The sequence below is a fragment of the Aricia agestis genome, chromosome 20, assembly GCF_905147365.1.
Source record: "Aricia agestis chromosome 20, ilAriAges1.1, whole genome shotgun sequence".
Lineage (NCBI taxonomy): Eukaryota > Metazoa > Arthropoda > Insecta > Lepidoptera > Lycaenidae > Aricia > Aricia agestis.
This window is the reverse complement of record NC_056425.1, coordinates 12657873-12678386: the sequence shown is the minus strand read 5'-3', so window position 1 is coordinate 12678386 and position 20514 is coordinate 12657873. Positions and strand designations below refer to the sequence as shown.

At 40.2% G+C, this 20514-nt stretch overlaps 1 protein-coding gene across 4 annotated transcripts in view; it reads right to left on the bottom strand.

Moving 5' to 3' along the window:
* Window positions 1-13896, bottom strand: part of LOC121736936 (sodium/potassium/calcium exchanger Nckx30C) — a 103087-nt gene extending 89191 nt beyond the window's left edge. For 3 of the 4 annotated variants that reach the window (XM_042128405.1, XM_042128406.1, XM_042128407.1), the window contains exon 1: window positions 13190-13896. In XM_042128405.1, the coding sequence (XP_041984339.1) occupies window positions 13190-13888 (699 nt within the window). In that variant the 5' untranslated portion in view covers window positions 13889-13896. The remainder of the gene's footprint in view (window positions 1-13189) is intronic. The other variant, XM_042128409.1, reaches the window with a different exon arrangement.
* Window positions 13897-20514: the final 6618 nt, after the last annotated feature.

Here is a 20514-nt window from a genome sequence, read left to right as displayed (position 1 = left end):
GATTCTTTCAGTGTTAGAATGCCCATTTATCGAGGAAGGGTATAGGCTACATTTTATCACGTTAAGACTAATAGGAGCAAAGAAATTGAGGAAAATGTGGAAAAAAAGGGGAAAATTATTTGAAAGGGCTAACTTGAACGCGCTAATCACAGGAACTGCTGGTCCGATTTGAAAAATTCTTTCAGTATTAAATAGCCCATTTATCGAGGAAGGATATAGGTATAGGCTATTTTTTTTTATTTGCTCCTTTTAGTCTTAGCGTGATAAAATATAGCCTAAAACCTTCCTCGATAAATGGGTTATCTAACACAAATAATTTTGAGAGACTGAGATTAGCGCCTGCAAACAAACAAACAAACTCTTCCACTTTATAATATTAGTATAGATTGGTATAGATTTATGCTACTAAAAGTTTGTTAAAATATTGGCAATCCATATAATAATGGCATAAGTATAACCATGTATAACCCAGAACAATGTGATTTTTAAATTCCACGCCAATGAGGCAGAAATTTTGATACCATACATAAATATTAAGAACCATTGTTAAACAAATTTCCTGGAAATAAATATTACTTACTTAAGAAAAAAAAATCAGTAAGATACCATAAAACATCCTGGTCGTACGGTGCTGATAGTTTTTTAATCAGTACCAATTTTGTACAGTTTAAAAAACGATTCCTCGTGAATCGCCCAAATGTAATTCCGAGTGTTTTATCAGTGTAATCAAAAGCCGTGTAACATTCTAAATCAATTACCAGCTGCACTGGCTAGCTGCCAAACTGCCTGCCAGCTATATAGCTGGCTATGCATCGATAATGTGAGCATATATGCCTCCCGAGTGTATCTTGATATACGTCCAACAATATTATATTATATTTCCAAAATTATGCACTGAAATTGTGGTAATTTCATCGGTACTCATTTTGTAAAAGAGACAAAAAAGGACTTGAGTAAAGTTAATAGACGGCTGAAGGGATAAAAAAAAATAGCAAACACGACAGTACCATATTCGAAGAAAAACCTGGCACATACACATTTGTTCAGGCCAATCTTTAAATACCGCAATAGTGACTAGGAAAAAATGCCTAAGCACTTAATTCTCAAGGCATGATTGGTTAATGCGTAATTTCTGTGGTTTTAACTGAAGCAAAATGTTATCCATTCAACAACATTTTTTTTTTTTCTATGGACGCTTCACACCACGTCAGTCTGGCCCTGTGGTAAGTACCTGAAGGACTTGTGTTACAGGTACCAGACAACGGAAATATATTTAATACTTTTATACTATACATATATTTAAGATTTTTATTATATGATACACATATTTAATACACATCCATGACCCAGGAACTTTGAAAACTTTTTGTTCCGTCGGCGGGACTCGAACCCGCGACCCCCGGCTTGAGCTACCAACGCGCTCACCACTGAGCCACAGAGGTCGTCAAAACATTGTTAATAGAATAGATAAGCACCCGTCAAAGAAACCTTAGAAATCGGGTTTTTTGTTGAAACTTTGTGTACCTATCAGGTAGGTCTGAGAAACATCCTACTAATTTTAACCCGAGATAGCGTAGCATACCAATGCTCAACCCTAAAGGCCTACAGCGAAACCGTTTTGAGACTCAAAACGATCGAATCGGAATGCCGCGAACTACTCTAACAACGTCCTTTCACGTTTGTCAGAGTAGGATGCGTCATTCCGATTCGTTAGAATATCAAAACGGTTTCGTTTTAGGCCTCCTGAATCGCACTATCGAAGATCTGAAAATTCTGAAAGGCGTTACTAAAGTTCGCCGGGTCAGCATAAAAATCAAAATGGCCGCTGTTTAGCACAATGGTGTGGTACAATGTGCAATTAAATTATGAGCCCGTGCCAGCCCCTCATTATGGCGAGCCACGCTACTGGGCCAAGGCCGGCACTCGAGACAGATATTTTTGCATCTTGTTTTGTTCTAAACCGCTTATGGCCTAACCTAATGCAGAAACTCAAACTGAAAAATTTTTATTCAGAATATTTTTTTCAAATATTTTCTGAACGTCGCCGCGTCGTTACTACTGGTACCGACCACCGGTTCGGGAACTAAACCCGGCGAGTAGAACCGCCGTTATAAGAATCACACTGATTCATGAAATACTTGACAGTGAAATACCTGATGACGCCCGCAACTTTGTTGTGCCAAAATCGCTCGGGAACCGTACATTTTCCGGGATAAAAAGTATCCTATGTCCTTTCCCGGGACTCAAGGTATCGCCATGCCAAATTTCAGTAGAATCGGTTCAGCGGTAAAGCCGTGAAGAGGTAACAGATAGACAGACAGACACACTTTCGCATTTATAATATTAAGTAAGTATAGATGTAAATAAGTTTTTCAAATGTTTTCTGAACCACCGGTTCGGCAACTAACCCGGCGAGAAGAACCGGCGTAAGAAACTTGCAAGAATTATCAAGAATTCTTTGATTATCACACTTATTCATAAATCTTAGATACTTAGGTTGAGTTGTACCAACTAACTTTAACTATGTATTACTGTAACTATAACTTTCATGGGCGTACCCAGGTTCTGGGCCAGGGGGGGGCAAATTACCCAGGTTCTGGTGCCAGGGGGGGGGGGGCAAATTACCCAGGTTCTGGGCCAGGGGGGGGGGGGGGGATAAATAAAAAATTAATAATTTTAGTTGTAAAAATATTGTATTGCAAACAAATAGCAAAAATTCGTTTTCTTAATTTTTATAGATAAAAGTACTAGATAATATACTTAGTAGGGACGTCAACATGATCCAGCAGCTGCCCCCCCCCCCCCCCCCCCTCGGTACGCCCATGATAACTTTAACTACAATGCAAAATGTCAAATCTTTGGTTAAAGTCAAAAATGGACGCCATTAAGACGCCATATTTAACCATAACCATAGAGCTCGGTTTTAAATGCACGTGGCGAAAAAAGGAACTAACGCTGTCATCATACAAAAACGCCATTTTTGACAGTTCTCCTTTACCAGCAGCGCCCCCCGCCCACGTTCATTTATAACCTTGTTGGACCAGCTGTCATCTGTCAATTTCTCCGGTCAAAGTTAAGGTTAAAGTTAAAGTATAAGCCAAATTCAGCCTTAACTATAACCATAACTTTAACCTTAACTTTAACCACGCCTCTGGTACAACCCACACGGGTCTGGTACAAAACTCGCGGGAACCGTACATTGTTCTGGGATATAATGTATCCTGTGTCCGGGTCCCGGGACTCAAAGTATCTCTATGTCCAGCGAAATCGGCTCAGCGGTTTGGTGAAGAGATAACAGACAGACAAACAGACACACTTACGCATTTATAATATTAGTATGGATGTGGAATGTGTAGAAGGTGCCAAAAGTTTTGTAGACGTTTGTACGAGGGAGAGCCATGCTTCGGCACGAATGGGCCGGCTCGACCGGAGAAATACCACGTTCTCACAGAAAACCGGCGTGAAACGGCACTTGCGCTGTGTTTCGCCGAGTGAGTGAGTTTACCGGAGGCCCAATCCCCTACCCAATTCCCTTCCCTGCCCTCCCCTATTCCCTTCCCTTCCCTACCCTCCCCTATTACCCTATTCCCTCTTAAAAGGCCGGCAACGCACTTGCAGCTCTTCTGATGCTGCAAGTGTCCATGGGCGACGGATGTTGCTTTCCATCAGGTGACCCGTTTGCTCGTTTGCCCCCTTATTTCATTAAAAAAAAAGACTCGATTTGATAAAATCATTACGGCTTGCTACGCTAAAGTCTGTCTGTCTGTCTGTCTGTAAACTCTTTATACTTACCTAACTCATATTATAATGAAACGATGGATATAATTATTTTGATACCAAAGAAAGGATAAAAGAAAGGATTCCCAACATAAATATGGTTGATTTTGTACATCTAAACATTGATAAGACGCATTTAGACTAAAATAAAAATAATACACTTAACTTACTAAAGACAAGAACGGAATTGTGGGCAATATTATGACAACTTCAACATCAGATATAGCAACACAATATTCCTCAGCCTATTAAAACCCGAATATATTAAATGTTGTCATATATCATGTCATTACCACGCGGCCATGTTATATTTTAAACGCGCCAAATTAAGTCCCGATAAAATAATCGCTGAATTATTGCCTTCATTACCGTTGAATGGTTATCGGTTGCGTAATTTAAATCGTTATACTAGTTGAATCATCTGACATTGAATGATATGAAGTCCAACTCGTACCGTACAAAATACGACTAAACCATAAGTCCTATACCTCCCTAGTCCCCACCTATCTATATATTAATACGCAAGCGAAAAACTTTGTATCCCTTTTGAAGAAAAATGCGGGAACGTAGATGAATGAAATTTTGCTATATGGTGAAGGAGTGCATCGAGCTAATATTATTTTGAAATTATGCTTTTATCACACATTTTTTTAACAAATAAAACATTACACACACTACAATACGCACACTCAAGAAGATGACAGATTTTTGAGTCACAAACCTATACATACGAATTATAGGTAAGTACTCTTTTATTTATTTTTTATTGAATCTTAGATACTATTAGATTAGACAATTACTTACACGGCCAGTCTGAGATCAGCTGAGTCCCTGAGACGAGAGTTGAAAAAAAATATGATATAGTCAATATTTTTTTTTACAAATTAAACGTAGTGTCCTAATGTCGTTGAATCTAAGGTCGAATTTCGACCATTGGAGTCTCTAGTAATAATTATATTATCTTCTTAGATTTTCGACTGATTGAAGTGAAATTAAAGATTGAAGCTACTATGATGAAGTCCTTGTAGAATCCTTTGCATAAGGAACCACAAAAATGGGAAACTAAACATCTTTGTTATTATCATAGATATCAGAAACAAACGGTTTTATATCTCTATGGTTATTATACTATGTTGACGCGGACGAAGTCGCGGGCAACAGCTAGTCTAATATAAAGCTGAAAGCAGAAGATAACTGGTAACTACTTTTGGAGTTTTTTATTATTTAATAGTCATTATTATTTTTTATCGAGTGTCTTCGTATAGATACATTTTGCCATTATTTTTTGTAGTTACAAGACAAGGTAAAGACCAGTCCATTGCCTCGTTCAGACCAAAATATAAATAATGCATTTTTCCGTACATCAGTATAAAAGTTCGTACCAAAATAAAATTCCTTAAACAAATACAAACCTCCATTTTTAAGCTACAAATCTTTTATTTCTCTAGATATCTTTTTATATCATTATTTTATATGCTCAAGACCACTTAACCTTAAGGTTTAACCTTTTACTGTAAGTAACGTCCATGTCGTTATCGTCCTGTGCTAGGACCCATGTCGTTATTGTCCTGCGCACGGACCCATGTCGTTATTGTCCTGTACACGGGCCCATGTCAGCTGTACCGTACCGAAGCGAGTGTCGGTTTAATGGCTGAAGTTTGTTCGCGACGTACAAAATGTTTAGTATGTTTTGAATACTTATATATCCATACTAAAATTATAAATGCGAAAATATTTTTGTCTGCCCGTCCGTTACCTCTACTTCACGCCCAAACCGCTGAACCGATTTTGATAAAATTTGGTATGGAGATTTTGGGATCCGGGAAAGGAAAAGGATACTTTTTATCCCAGAAAAAGGCACGGTATGGCGTGATAAACAAATATTGGTTGCGGCCGTCATATTCTAGTCTATTATAATGACCAGAGGCCGTAGCCAAAGCATAGTAAAAGTAGGGGTAATAAGTTATCTTCATACAAAGGCACCGCGCGCGGCTTGTATGTGTGCGCCATAGTATCAATGCGTCGCCACGTACGGCACACAACAAAATCTCGGCGGTACCAGCCTTATAAAACTGGCCGAGATTTTGTTGTGTGCCGTACGTGGCGACGCATTGATATCATAGCGCACACATACAAGCCGCGCGCGGTGCCTTTGTATGAAGATAACTTATTTCCCCTACTTTTACTATGGCCATTATATATATTTTAGCGATGCAAAAATGCCTCCTATTTCGAGGGTTTTGATCGTTTTTGACATCTAATGGAACGCGGACTAAGGGGGCAGAATTGCAACTTAAAGAACCACTATGAAACGTATACTTAGCAACCACTAATACTCCGCTTTGTTCGTTTTCATTAAAATAATGGCTCTATATTGTGTCGACTGTTGACGGACGTGTTTTTATTCGAAATGGCTTTTCTATACAAAGGCCGGGCTAGTTTAAAATACAATGCCACGTTTTTTAATAGCCAAATAAGGCTAGGTGCATATTGCAATTGTGAATAACCTAACCATTTGTAAAAAAATGCATTCGGCACTCGAGAAGTGCCGCGGCAAAGTTGTTGCTTAGCATTTTTTATCAACTCATGCAATTATGAGCTAACTTAACAACACCAGCAACAACTGGTTTCTGACGTGGGAGAGCCATGCTTCGGCACGAACGTGCCGGCTTGACTGGAGAAATACCACGTCCTCACAGAAAACCGGCGTGAAACAGCGCTTGCGCTGTGTTTCGCCGAGTGAGTGAGTTTACTGGAGGCCCAATCCCCTACCCTTTTCCCTTCCCTACCCTCCCCTATTTCCTTCCTCACCCTCCCCTTTAATTCCCTTCCCTACCCTCCCCTGTTACCCCTTAAAAGGCCGGCAACGCACCTGCAGCTCTTCTGATGCTGCGAGTGTCCATGGGCGACGGAAGTTGCTTTCAATCAGGTGACCCGTTTGTTCGTTTGCCCCCTTATTTCATTAAAAAAAAATATCAAAAAATTCGTTTATCTTGCTCAGAAAGTGAGTTGAAACATACAAAAATAAAAAATATTATGGACACGACGGAATACTCGTCTCGTCCTTTTTTGGAAGTCGGTCAAAAACAGTGAGTTGCAAACTGACAAATATAATATTGTATCAAATTTTTTGTAATTTGCTGTTCACATGTAACAAGAGTTATAAGTTAACCAAAGATTTGACATTTTGCATGGTAGTTATAGTTAAAGTTACAGTAACAGTTATAGTAAGTTAGTGCAACCCACCCTAACTGAATTTCATCCATATGGATTCAGCAGTTTAAGCGTGAAAAGGCAACAAACATACTGACAGACACTTTTGGATCTATAATATTAGTAAATATATTATGCTGACTCTTAACTATACAAAGTCTAAATAGGGAACCCTAGAAATAGTTTCATTCAATGTGATGATTCATAGAATATTCGACCTTGTGGCCTAGGAAATAGCGTCGCTATCTGCTATCTACACTATATTAGTGTACAATCGTTAGGAAAATAACTTAATATCAGAAAAAGTAGCGTGCGGAGCCTTAATCGGTTATATTTATTAAAAAAATGTGATTTTCCATTTAGCTAACTGCGCTTAATAATAATCAGGGCAAGCGAAGCGAGTATTCCCCACAACCTGTACATTTTGTGGTACACTTTACGGAAAAACAATTACACCTATTGATTTGTGCTTTAACGTAATCACTTTTATTTATTAACCCCCGACAAAAGAGAGGGGTGTTATAAGTTTGACGTGTCTGTCTGTCTGTCTGTTTGTCTGTGTGTGTATCTGCCCGTGGCATCGTAGCATCCAAACGGGTGGACCGATTTTGATCTAGTTTTTATTGTTTGAAAGCTGACATGATCGAGAGTGTTTTTAGCTATAATTCATCATCATCAACCTGCTCAGTGCTGGACAATCAGGTTTTATCTGGTTCATGAAATGCCGTTAGCAACTCGTAGTCGTTTGATGGGTTTTATATTTCATTCTAGTTTAAATTATTTTTTTGTTATTTCAATGTTAATGTAGATCTATAGATCTTTTTTTAAATAATAATGTTACATCGTATTTTTGAGATTCTAATGTAATTAGAATTATATTTTTAGGGTTCCGTACCCAAAGGGTAAAAATTTTTTTTGCCCATTTTGCTTCATAGTGGTGCGGAAGCATTCGTGTCGAATTTGGTCGATTTTTTTAGTTATTAAAAAATGTCACAAATGCTGTTCTGTTGGTGAGTCTATAAAAATAAATAAATAAATAAAAATATTCACAAAGTTAGAAAGATGTTTAGTCAAAACTTCAAAAGATTAAGAAGAAAGATATTTAATTTGTGAAACTGAACCAGGACAAATACACTCCAAGCGAAAGTTTTAAGTAAAGTTAATAAAATTATTTCACTCTAGAGTGCTCCGTGTATTTTTAATTAATATAATTAGGGAAATGTTTTAAAGAAGTTAATTGTAAATTAGAAAAGTTATATTTGCAAGCAAATAGCCATACAGAGTTTAATAAAGCCCAGACTACTGTTCTGAAATATTTTGTACTTACATTTTTTTTTAATGAAATAAGGGGGCAAACGAGCAAACGGGTCACCTGATGGAAAGCAACTTCCGTCACCCATGGACACTCGCAGCATCAGCAGAGCTGCAGGTGCCTTGCCGGCCTTTTAAGGGGGAATAGGGTAATAGGGGAGGGTAAGGATGAGAAGGGAAGGGAATAGGGGAGAGTAGGGAAGGGAATAGGGAAGGGGATTGGGCCTCCAGTAAACTCACTCACTCGGCGAAACACAGCGCAAGCGCTGTTTCACGCCGGTTTTCTGTGAGAACGTGGTATTTCTCCGGTCGAGCCGGCCCATTCGTGCCGAAGCATGGCTCTGCCACGTACATGTAAAAGTGAAAAAGCTCGCAGTTCGAGAAGTTTTCCTTTACCTAAACGACTCTATGTATGTATTAATAAAGTATAAATATTTTGTGTAGGTAGATTCCTACAGAATTTTTTCAGTGTTTTATTCTTTATATTTAATAGGTCAAATTAAGTATCCCACCAAAAACATTTCATGTAAGATGTTGCCAAGACCTGATGGGATTTGCCCTGTGAAAAATATATCAGGATCTTATGTAGAGCCAAGCTCAACCGACCCTCTTCAACTACCGTTTCGCTACCGGCGTGGAGGTGATGCAAATATTTAGTTTATTTTTTAAACTTTATATTAATTAAGTAAAATAATGTTAAAGAATAAAGTCAATGCATTTTATAACATTTAGGCCATATCTTACGAGACGTTTCTATAACGACTTCTGCAGATGTCTACGTCGTAGCAACTCAGCTACGAGTTTCGTAGAGCCTCTACGTCGTAGCGCTTAAGCGGGCCAGAGGCTTAGATCGTAGCTTTTAGAGATTGTGGGTTCGAATCCCGCATTGTAAAAATGTTGTTTCAAAGTTTGGTAAGGTTAAGACAAGCAGATAATCTGATTGTCTGATCCATGCGTCGGATAGGCATGTAAAAAATTGGTTCTTCACCTGATCTCTCACTAGTCATGACAGTCAGACAGTCATGACAGCCAAGACAGTCAGTCAGTTATGAGTGAGAAAATAGAGTTTCCTTAAGGAAAACACACTTTTTCGTGTCGGGGAGCCCAAGTTATCTTTTAATAATAACTAGCTTTTGCCCGCGGCTTCGCTCGCGTGGAATTCGAAAATCGTGTACAATACTCCTTTAGAAACATGATGTTTTTCCAAGACCAAAAGTAGCCTATGTTACTCTCTATCCTTTCAACTAAGTCGATGCCAAAAATCAAGTCAATTGGTTGCTTCGTTAGGCTGCGAAGAAAAGACAAACAAACAAACACTAGTACCGGCCGGGGGCAAAGTCCGGAGAATTAAAACTCAACACTAATGACGCAACATGTTTTTGCTTGGCAACATTACCAGGTGGGGGGGGGGGGGGATTGGGGCGGCGCAGATGCCAAGTTTGAATAAGGCATATATATCTGCAAAAACCGTATTCAAATCGGATCAGTAGTTTTCTTGTTAAAGAAAAAAGTTTTATACAAAAACTTGCCCCCTCTTTGGTCCCCTTTGAGGGTTGGGGGGGAAAAATTTTATACACCAGATATGAAGTTGGAAGAAGACAAATATATCTGCGAAAACCGCATTCAAATCGGATCAGTAGTTTTCGTGTGATGCTGGAACAAACATACAGACAGACAGACAGACAGACAGACAGACAGACAGACAGACAGACAGACAGACAGACAGACAAAAAACTAACCACAATTTTGGCTTCTATAGCGATGTAGTAACAGCCCCCGCTTATTATTTTTTGGATATCTTTAATGTACAAAATTGTCATTTCTACAGTTTTATTATATGTATAGATAATATCTATGGATGCTTCACACCACGTCAGTCTGGCCCCGTGCTAAGTACCTGAAGGACTTGTGTTACAGGTACCAGACAACGGAAATATATTTAATACTTTTGTACTAAACATATATTTAAGATTTTAATTTAAATATCATACACATTTATACGTGGGAGAGCCATGCTTCGGCACGAATGGGCCGGCTCGACCGGAGAAATACCACGTTCTCACAGAAAACCGGCGTGAAACAGCGCTTGCGCTGTGTTTCGCCGAGTGAGTGAGTTTACCGGAGGCCCAATCCCCTACCCTATTCCCTTCCCTACCCTCCCCTATTCCCTTCCCATCCCATCCTTACCCTGCCCTATTACCCTGTTCCCTCTTAAAAGGCCGGCAACGCACCTGCAGCTCTTCTGATGCTGCGAGTGTCCATGGGCGACGGAAGTTGCTTTCCATCAGGTGACCCGTTTGCTCGTTTGCCCCATATTTCATAATAAAAAAAATAAAAAAACATATTTAATACACATCCAGACCCGGGAACATTTAAAACTTTTTGCTCCGTCGGCGGGATTCGAATCCCGAGCGAAGTTCGAATCGAGCTGCCACACACTCAACCAATTGAGCCACAGAGGTCGTATTTTTTTTAAATGAAATAAGGGGGCAAACGACCAAACGGGTCACCTGATGGAAAGCAACTTCTGTCGTCCATGGACACTCGCAGTATCAGAAGAGCTGCAGGTGCGATGCCGGCCTTTTAAGAGGGAATAGGGTCATAGGGGAGGGTAGGGATGGGAAGGGAATAGGGTAGGGGATTGGGCCTCCGGTAAACTCACTCACTCGGCGAAACACAGCGCAAGCGCTGTTTCACGCCGGTTTTCTGTGAGAACGTGGTATTTCTCCGGTCGAGCCGGCCCATTCGTGCCGAAGCATGGCTCTCCCACGTCTAAATATTATAATAGACTTCTAATTTCTATGTATAAAATATATGCAAAAAGGTAGGAAATCCTGTCTGTTGTGTTGTATGATGTCATACAATATCCTGAATGTAACAAACCGTCACAAAAAGTCACTTTGACACAGGTTAACAGAATCCCATCTATTTTAGTTCAAAGACTATAGTTTCCAATGTCAGTGGCTATCTTAAATTTCTCCGCGTCAAAATTTTACCTTTGATCATAAGGCATATTTCCGGAAACTAAAAGTATTTTATTTTCCCATGTCATATTCAATCAAAATCGATTAAATATTATGTAAAGTGAGGAGGGTATCAAAGAAGATTAATAAGAGTAAGAGGAGATCAAAGTATAGATAGACAGACGACAGACATACATTCACATTCACATAATTATTAGTAGAGAATTAGAGATACTCTTAATAATATGAGTGACATTTAGGGCCTGTTTCACCAATTTCTGATAAAGTGGTGAATAGGCTATTCACAACTTTTTTGACAGATTCTCCATACTTTATCTGTCAAGTTAAGTGGTGGATAGCCTATTCGGCGCTTTATCAGAAAGTGGTGAAACAGGCCCTTAGTAATCTAAAATCTTCGTTAAAATAATTGCACATTTTAATTCCTATCTGAATATGTCTAATATTTTAACTTCCATTGCTATCTTTGGTATTATAACTGTTTTCGTGATATTGATTTAGTACAACTAACCAGACACATTTCACAATCCAGATCTTTTTTTTTATTGTTAGACAGATCATTGTTTTTAATTAGTCCTTCCTAATATAATGTAACCTAACCTAACGAGGACATCCTCATTTGTGTGCAAAATTAAACACATTTAAAACGAGTTCATTTCTTTAATTTTTGGAGGAAAAAACAATAGATTTAATTTTTATAAAAACTAACGGGGCAAACGAGCAAACGGGTCACCTGATAGAAAGCAACTACCGTCGCCCATTTACACTAGTAACATTGGAAGAGCTGCAGGTGCGTTGCCGGCCTTTTAAGATGGAATACGCTCTCTTCTTGAAGGTTTGCAGGTCGCATTAATCGGAAAATACTGCTGTTGACAGTTCGTTCCAGAGTTTTACAGTGCGCGGTAGAAAGTTACGCGAAAATGTGAGATACATTATAAAGACACAAATAGCACAATTTCAAAACCCACTAAATTGTTTCGTTTGCAACGAATTTGAATTCGTGTTCGAAGTTCAAACCTTAACCTAATTCGAAAACCTTTCGCTAATCGTTACGGAGTCAAAAACACGTGAACAGGTCACGGTATTACGTAAGGGTAAGGGCGGTAGGGCCGTACCCAGTCGTCATAACAACGCGCCTCAAACAACCTACAACCTAAACAATCAAGGCTAACATCCTAGCCTAGGTTGCTAATCTGACACGTATATAATGGGCTCATAACCTAATCAAGGCGTTGTTAGCCTGGGTTGCTAAATCTAACATGGGTCTAACGCTTAGGTTGCGAAATGTGGACCAACGTATAGCCTAGGTTGCTTTTGACATAGGACGTCGAACGCTTCGACTAGGTTTCTATTTGGGATTCCCCAATATGTATCCTAGGTTGCCAAATTTGACGCTGCGTATGCATCGTCGAAATCTGCCCCTGATAAAGCGTTGGCCTAGGTTGCCAAATCTGACGTAAATGGGGATGGACGTCCAACGCATTGACTAGACTTTTAAATGTAGCTGTAGAATCTCGCAACGCGTAGCCTAGATTATTAAATCTGACTGTGTGTACGAATAGTATGCTTAAGTTGTGCGAGCTAAGGTTGATGTGACCCTGTTATAAAGCCCCTATAAACCTATTGCGAGGTTCTAAAAACGGGTGTCGAGTGTAAAATATGCAAAGTTAAGAAATGGTGAGTAATGAGTAGTTATCTACAACTATCGCTAACACTAACTTCGGGAGCAAGCCATCTAGAGGACCTGGGTTTGGTATGTTCGGTATATCCAATAGTGTTGGTAATAATGTTTGGTATGGTTTAGTATTCAGTGGGGTCCAAACCCAGGTCTGTGCATGCGGGTGGATGTGCAGGGTGCGCAGGGAGGCGCGAGGTGGCGCGGGAGGCGGGGGGGCGGGCGAGCTCACCGTCGGCATCAGCTGGTCCGTGCTCCTCACGCGAGTCACCTTGTTCTTGTATATGAGCTTCTTGAGCGCGCGCTCCACGGGCTGGTTCCACCGCATGAACAGCACATACGCGCCGTACAGCGAGAACAGCACCAGCGCCTCCTGCCAGTAGATGTGGCTGTCCCGGAAGCAGTAGATGAGCACCAGCAGGCTGACGGAGTAGAAGGAGCAGTCGCGGAACAGCGGCCACCACGTGAGCGAGAGCGTGGTGCGCGAGAACAGCGCGCACGCGCCGATCACGAACAGGATGTTGAACACGGCGGAGCCCACGATCGTGCCGATGCCCACGTCGTCGAACGACACGAACACGCCGATGATGCTCGTGAACAGCTCGGGCGCGGAGCCGCCGGCGGCCATAAACGTCGCGCCGGCCACGTCGTCGCGGATCGCGAGCCGCTCGATGATCACGTCGAGCGCCGGCACGAAGAACTCGTCGCACACGATCGCAAGCGCCACGAACATGTAGCCCATGCCGATCACGTGGAACAGCACCGCGCCGGAGCGCCGCTGCTCCTCCGTGAACAGGTCCGTGGGGAACAGGGGCGCCTTCTCCTCGGCCGGCTCGGAGGGGGAGGGGCTGGCGAAGTCCCATAGGTCGGTGGCGTTGGGCTCGCTGGCCCGCGCCGCCGCCAGCAGCGCCAGCAGCAGCGCGCCACCCATGCCGCGCTCCCGGGGGCTGCGAGCGCACTGACAGCCCGCCGCCCCGCGCCGCCCGCCCCCGCTCACCCCCGCCGCCGCCCGCCCGCACCGGCAGCCGCCAGAGACGCGCAGACGAGTCGAGTATCGATACTGCTGCCTATAGCATCGATATTATTGAAAAATGTAAATATGATATGAAAGTTATTAGGCTATCTTACAGATTTACTCTATACGAGTGCCTAAAACCTAAATGCAACAAGCATAATAAACTGACTCATTGTTATTAGGAATAAGGTTTTCTATACCAATGAAAATAATAATTCCCGCTTACTATGTAACGCATCCAAAGAAGTTTAAATTGTACAACAAATGGATCTAAACTTATCGCTTGTACCATGTTCCATTCCATTCTCAACTTACATCTCACAATAATCGCTTCCCCAAAATCGATTTCCCAGCATCGCAATATCGATTTACCGTTCCCATCCCTAGTCCGCACCGCTCGATAGCGCCGCACTGCGCCGCGCCGAACTGAAAACATTCGCTGCGTACATGCGTATACCGTAGTACTACAGGAATTTGCACCGACTTCGTCCACAGAAATTGTATACATTCCTGTATACAATTGTATACAATAATATATATTTTTTATTTCTTCGGAACAATTACAGCAATTATTGTAAATTAACTTACTATAAGTAATTATTAAGTAGATTGTGACTACAAGCCATTTTTTAATAATAATAATAATCATAATGATAAATATAATATAAATATAAATTTTACGTGGGAGAGCCATGCTTCGGCACGAATGCGCCGGCTTGACCGGAGAAATACCACGTTCTCACAGAAAACCAGCGTGAAACAGCGCTTGCGCTGTGTTTCGCCGAGTGAGTGAGTTTATCGGAGGCCCAATCTCCTACCTATTCGCTTCCCTACCCTCCCCTATTACCCTATTCCCTCTTAAATGGCTGGCAACGCACCTGCAGCTCTTCTGATGCTGCGAGTGTCCGTGGGCGACGGAAGTTGCTTTCCATCAGGTGACCCGCTTGCTCGTTTGCCCCCTTATTTCATTAAAAAATAATAACCCTTTAACCCCCGACAAAAAAGAGACGTGTGTATCTGCCTGTCTGTCTGTGTGTGTGTCTGACATTAGCATCGTAGCATCCAAACGGGTTCACCATTATGATCTAGTTTTCTTTGTTTGAAAGCATATTTTACTCGGCGTGTTCTTATCTATATAGTTAATAGTTCATCATCACCAAGCCGCTCAGTGCTACTGCTGAAAATAAAGTGCTTTGGATCGTATTTTTTTTCTATTTCTTAACTAGCTGTTGCCCGCGACTTTGTCCGCGTTAGGCGCGGCCATGCCGACTGTATGGGCGCCGCAGACTCGATCGCACAAAAAGTCTGTCGTCTGCGAATGCAAAGTTTCAGCCCGACACGATCGGCTTAAAATTGACAATCAAAGTTTCATCCCCTATTTTTTTCCTCTTGGGAGTAGAATTGATCAAAACCTTTCTTAGCGGATGCCTACGTTATAACATTTACTTGCATGCCAAATTTCAGCCCGATCCGTCCAGTGGTTTGGGCTGTGCGTTGATAGATCACTATGTCAATCAGTCAGTCAGTCACCTTTGAGTTTTATATAATTTTATTTATTATACATATAGATTTACTATTTAGATTTAACGATATTGGAAATTGTAGGTAAATTAATTTCAAAGGCTTGTAATTGTCTCTAAATTGTAACTCCATCTAAAATTCTAATTTAAATCCACTGATAAGTCTTACTTCTAAATGAATAAAAAAATAATAAGAGTACAAAGACTAGATAAAATATTACCTATAGTCAGAACGACTGTAAAACAATTTTGTAGATAATGTATTATGTGGTCAAGTTATAAGCTACCTTCCGTAGTTCATATTTTGTTATCTTACTTTTTACTATTTACTATTTTTACCTTTACTAACTGTTTCTAGAAAAAGTATTTCACGATATTTTCATAATTTCTTATTGCCTATTGGTAACAAAAATACATGAACTGAAAATTTCGGTAAGTAAAACTATATCATGGATTCATGGCTTATAACTTATAAGTTATACCTAACTTATAAGCCCGATAGACTATTATCACTTTTATTTATATCTGACAGTATAGAATGTTAGTTTGGGATAGAAAATATTCTGTATACAATATGTACTGTTTTTTTTAGGATTATTAAGTACACGATATCGGTTATATGATTGTTTTTTTAATAAAATAAGGGGGCAAACGAGCAAACGGGTCACCTGATGGAAAGCAACTATACTGTCGCCCATGGACACTCGCAACATTAGAAAAGCTGCAAGTAGGTACGTTGCCGGCCTTTGAAGGTTTGCAGGTCGTATTGAAAATATAGTGACAGTTTATTTCAGAGTTTTACAGTGCGCAGCAGAAAGTTACGCAAAAACGCACGGTGGAAGACTGCCACTCATCAAAGTGATGAGGATGGTATATTTTTTGCGTGGAGCGATGGCGAAAAGTTGCAGGTGGTATGATTCCGAACAATTTCTTAGAGCACTCCCCGTGATACAACCGATAGAGGATGTAGAGTGAAGCCACTTGTGATTTAGTTTATTCTTAAAATATATTATATTTGACATACTTTTTTAGGGTTCCGTACCCAAAGGGTAAAAACGGGACACTATTACTGAGACTTCGACGTCTGTCCGTCTGTCTGTCTCCAGGCTCTTACTCAAGAACCGCTATAGCTAGACTTCTGAAATCTTCACAGATTGTGTATATCTGATGCCGCTTTAACAACATATACTAAAAACTAAATAATGTGTGCACTTTAATATTTAATCGCAAAATTAAAAGAAAATAAATGATTAAGGGGGCTCCCATACAAAAAACAATTTTTCCCTACTTTCGCTCTATAACGGTACGGAACCCTTCGTGCGCGAGTCCGACTCACACTTGGCCGATTTTTTTTTCCATTTAATTGTACACTAGCTGTTGCCCGCGACTTCGTCCGCGTGGACTTCAGTTTATAGCGCGCGATGTCAACAAAATTGGTGTCAAAAGCTTTTATAAAAAAACCCTGGTACCCCTTAAATCAATACAGCTGTGCAGTGTGCAAACAATAAGTACTTCATTTTTGTATGTTAAACTTTATATATTATGCCAAATTTTAAAGCTTATTTAGCCCCCCAATTACACAACTTTACCCATAAACTATTTATCATTGATAGGTTTAGCCCCAATTTCACCAACGTCTGTTAGTGTTAACAGCTTGTTAAAATATCCTGTCTTCTCTTTCATTCATATGAAAAACAAAACAGCTAACGTGATACTAATTCGAGCATTAACTTTAACAGTCGTTGGTGAAATTTGGTCTTAAGGTTACGTCACTGCCTGCACAGATAAAGTACTGAGTTATTTAATACCGTAGAATAGATATAACAATCGAAAAAAATCGAGACTTAAATGTAAGATGATACCACCTCTTATAGAAAGACTTTTGAGCAAGCGTCAGCGCAATGTAGAAGACGCACGGCGCCATCTATTATGAATTTTTTGAACAAATTTACGAACCTTACAACCCTTTTTTCCAGTAAAAAAGTAGCCTGTGTCCTTTCTCAGGCTTTAGACTATCAGTATACAAAATTTCATTACAATCGGTTCGGTAGTTTTGGCGTTTGGCGTGAAAGCGAGACTGACAGACAGACAGACAGACAGAGATACTTTCGCATTCATAATATTAGTACAGATTATGTGCACACTGCACAGCTGTTTTTGGGTATTTTGATTAATTAAGGGCCGCGCTACACCGGAATGGCAGCGGCGAGGCGAGCACTTTCAGCGCTGCCATTCCGGTGTAGCGCGGCCCTAAGAGGGGTACCACTTACCAGGGTTTTAAAAAGTTTTTAAATTTGACACACATTTTGTTGACACCGCGCGCTATAAACTAAAGTCCACGCGGACGAAGTCGCGGGCAACAGCTAGTTATGAATAAAAACAATAATATATAATAAAGTAGGTATGATTAGTTCTGTTATAATAATGAAGTAAAAAATAAAGCGCCATCTGTTTTCATATATTAGAATTAAAATGTTGATTGCATTGATATATTTTCTGGATGGAATATAGGCCAACACAACACACTCGAACTCCTTAGAAATGCAGTAGGAGTTCTATAAGATAAGATAGATTGATTATTATTATAGCAAGTGATAATATTATTAAACATAATATTCTAACGTATTAAAAACTATAAACAAAAACATAATAACTAATAAGTATGATTAGTTCTATGTTCCAACGAAGTAAAAAAAAAGCGCCATCTTTTGAATCGTATTAGAACTAAAATGTTCATTGCATCGCGTCGATATATTTCTGGATTTTTTATAATATTATACATAAAATATATTTAAGATTTTTGAAATATTATTTTAATACACATCCAAGACCCAGGAACATTGAAAACTTTTTGTTCCGCCTGCGGGACTCGAACCCAGGACCCCCGGGATGAGCGCTGGCCACGCGCAATGCGAAGTAATTTTCATCGATATTTTCATGGAAATAAGATATTTTCCCACATCAAAATGTAGCCTATGTCCTTTCTCAGACTCTAGAATAACTGTGTACAAAATTTCATTGCAATCGGTTCAGTAGTTTTGGCGTGAAAGCGAGACAGACAGACAGACAGACAGACAGACAGACAGAGATACTTTCGCATTTATAATATTAGTTTTTGGCGTGAAAGTGAGACAGACAGACAGACAGAGATACTTTCGCATTTATAATATTAGTATGGATTAGTATAGAAGTATAGATACATAAAATATATTTAAGTAAAAAATAAAACGCCATCTGTTGAATCGTATTAGAACTAAAATAAAATAAAACGCCATCTGTTGAATCGTATTAGAACTAAATTGCATCGATATATTTCTGGATTTTTTATAATATTATACATAAAATATATTTAAGATTTTTGAAATATTATTTTAATACACATCCAAGACCCAGGAACATTGAAAACTTGTTCCGCCTGCGGGACTCGAACCCAGGACCCCCGGGATGAGCGCTGGCCTGCGCAATGCGAATAAATTTTCATCGATATTTTCATGGAAATAAGATATTTTCCCACATCAAAATGTAGCCTATGTCCTTTCTCAGACTCTAGAATAACTGTGTACAAAATTTCATTGCAATCGGTTCAGTAGTTTTGGCGTGAAAGCGAGACAGACAGACAGACAGACAGACAGACAGACAGACAGACAGACAGAGATACTTTCGCATTTATAATATTAGTATAGATTATTGTCTATCAACATCGCTTTCACGAGAAAGATCACAAAAACAAAGGAAATAACTAGTTGATTCGAAGTAGATATCACACTGTGTATCTCAGATTTATTTTTTCAAATTATCGGTTTCGGTTATGGTTTAGAAAAAAATGAATTGCATATTTTCAATCTACTATTTATGCTCTACTTTGCTGTACATAAATTATTTTAATCGATTATGGGTTTTTTTTGGGCATAGTCCTTTACTGAGCTCCGTTACTTTACATAAAGTAAGGAGGTAAACGAGCAAACAGGTCACCTGATGAAAAGCAACTACCGTCGCCTAACACTCGCAACATCAGAAGAATTATTGCAAGTGAGTTACCGGCCTTCTTAAGGAGTGAGCACACTGACACGGGCCGTGCCGGGGCTCATCGCAAAAATCCGCCTCCATACAATTTGTATGGAAGCGGAAATCAGCTGCACCCCGACATTGTGTGCGATACGCGCATACGCTTCCATACAAATTGTATGGAGGCGGATTTTTGCGATGAGCCCCGGCACGCTGAGCCCCGGCACGGCCAGTCTCAGTGTGCTCACTCCTTAAGAGGGAGTACGCTCTCTTCTTGAAGGTTTGCGGGTCGTATTTCCGGAAATACTGCCGGGCGCCGGCAACAGTTCGTTCCAGAGTTTTAAAGTGCGCGGCAGAAAGTTACGCGAGAAACGCACGGTGGAAAATTGTCTTTATCTGGTACATTGGATGTCAAATAGCAGACAAAGACGGGGGACTTTAAATGGATATAACTACGTAAGGATTCAATAATGAATTATGACACCGAACTTAAACCGAAGAAAGTTTTGAGTGTAAAGAGTTGCAGGCTGACAGATACTTTGAGCATATTTTATGATAATACTAGCTGTTGCCCGCGACTTCATCTGCGTCCACGTCAACATTTTTTTTTCGTAAAAAATATATTTTTAAGGTGATAATAGGTACTTTAAGTTCCTTGTTCTTTTCACTGTGAAATTAGCAGCTATCCGGTATATTATGTTTATTTTTGCGCTGAAAGACCTTTTTTTCACTTTTGTATGAGTACATAAGTTAATACGTGGGAGAGCCATGCTTCGGAACAAATGAGCCGGCTCGACGGGAGAAATACCACGTTCTCACAGAAAACCGGCGTGAAACAGCGCTTGCGCTGTGTTTCACCGCGTAAGTGAGTTCACCGGAGGACCAATCCCCTACCCTATTCCTTTCCCTACCCTCCCATATTCCTTCCCTTCCCATCCCTACCCTGCCCTATTACCCTATTCCCTCTTAAAAGGCCGGCAACGCACCTGCAGCTCTTCTGATGCTGCGAGTGTCCAT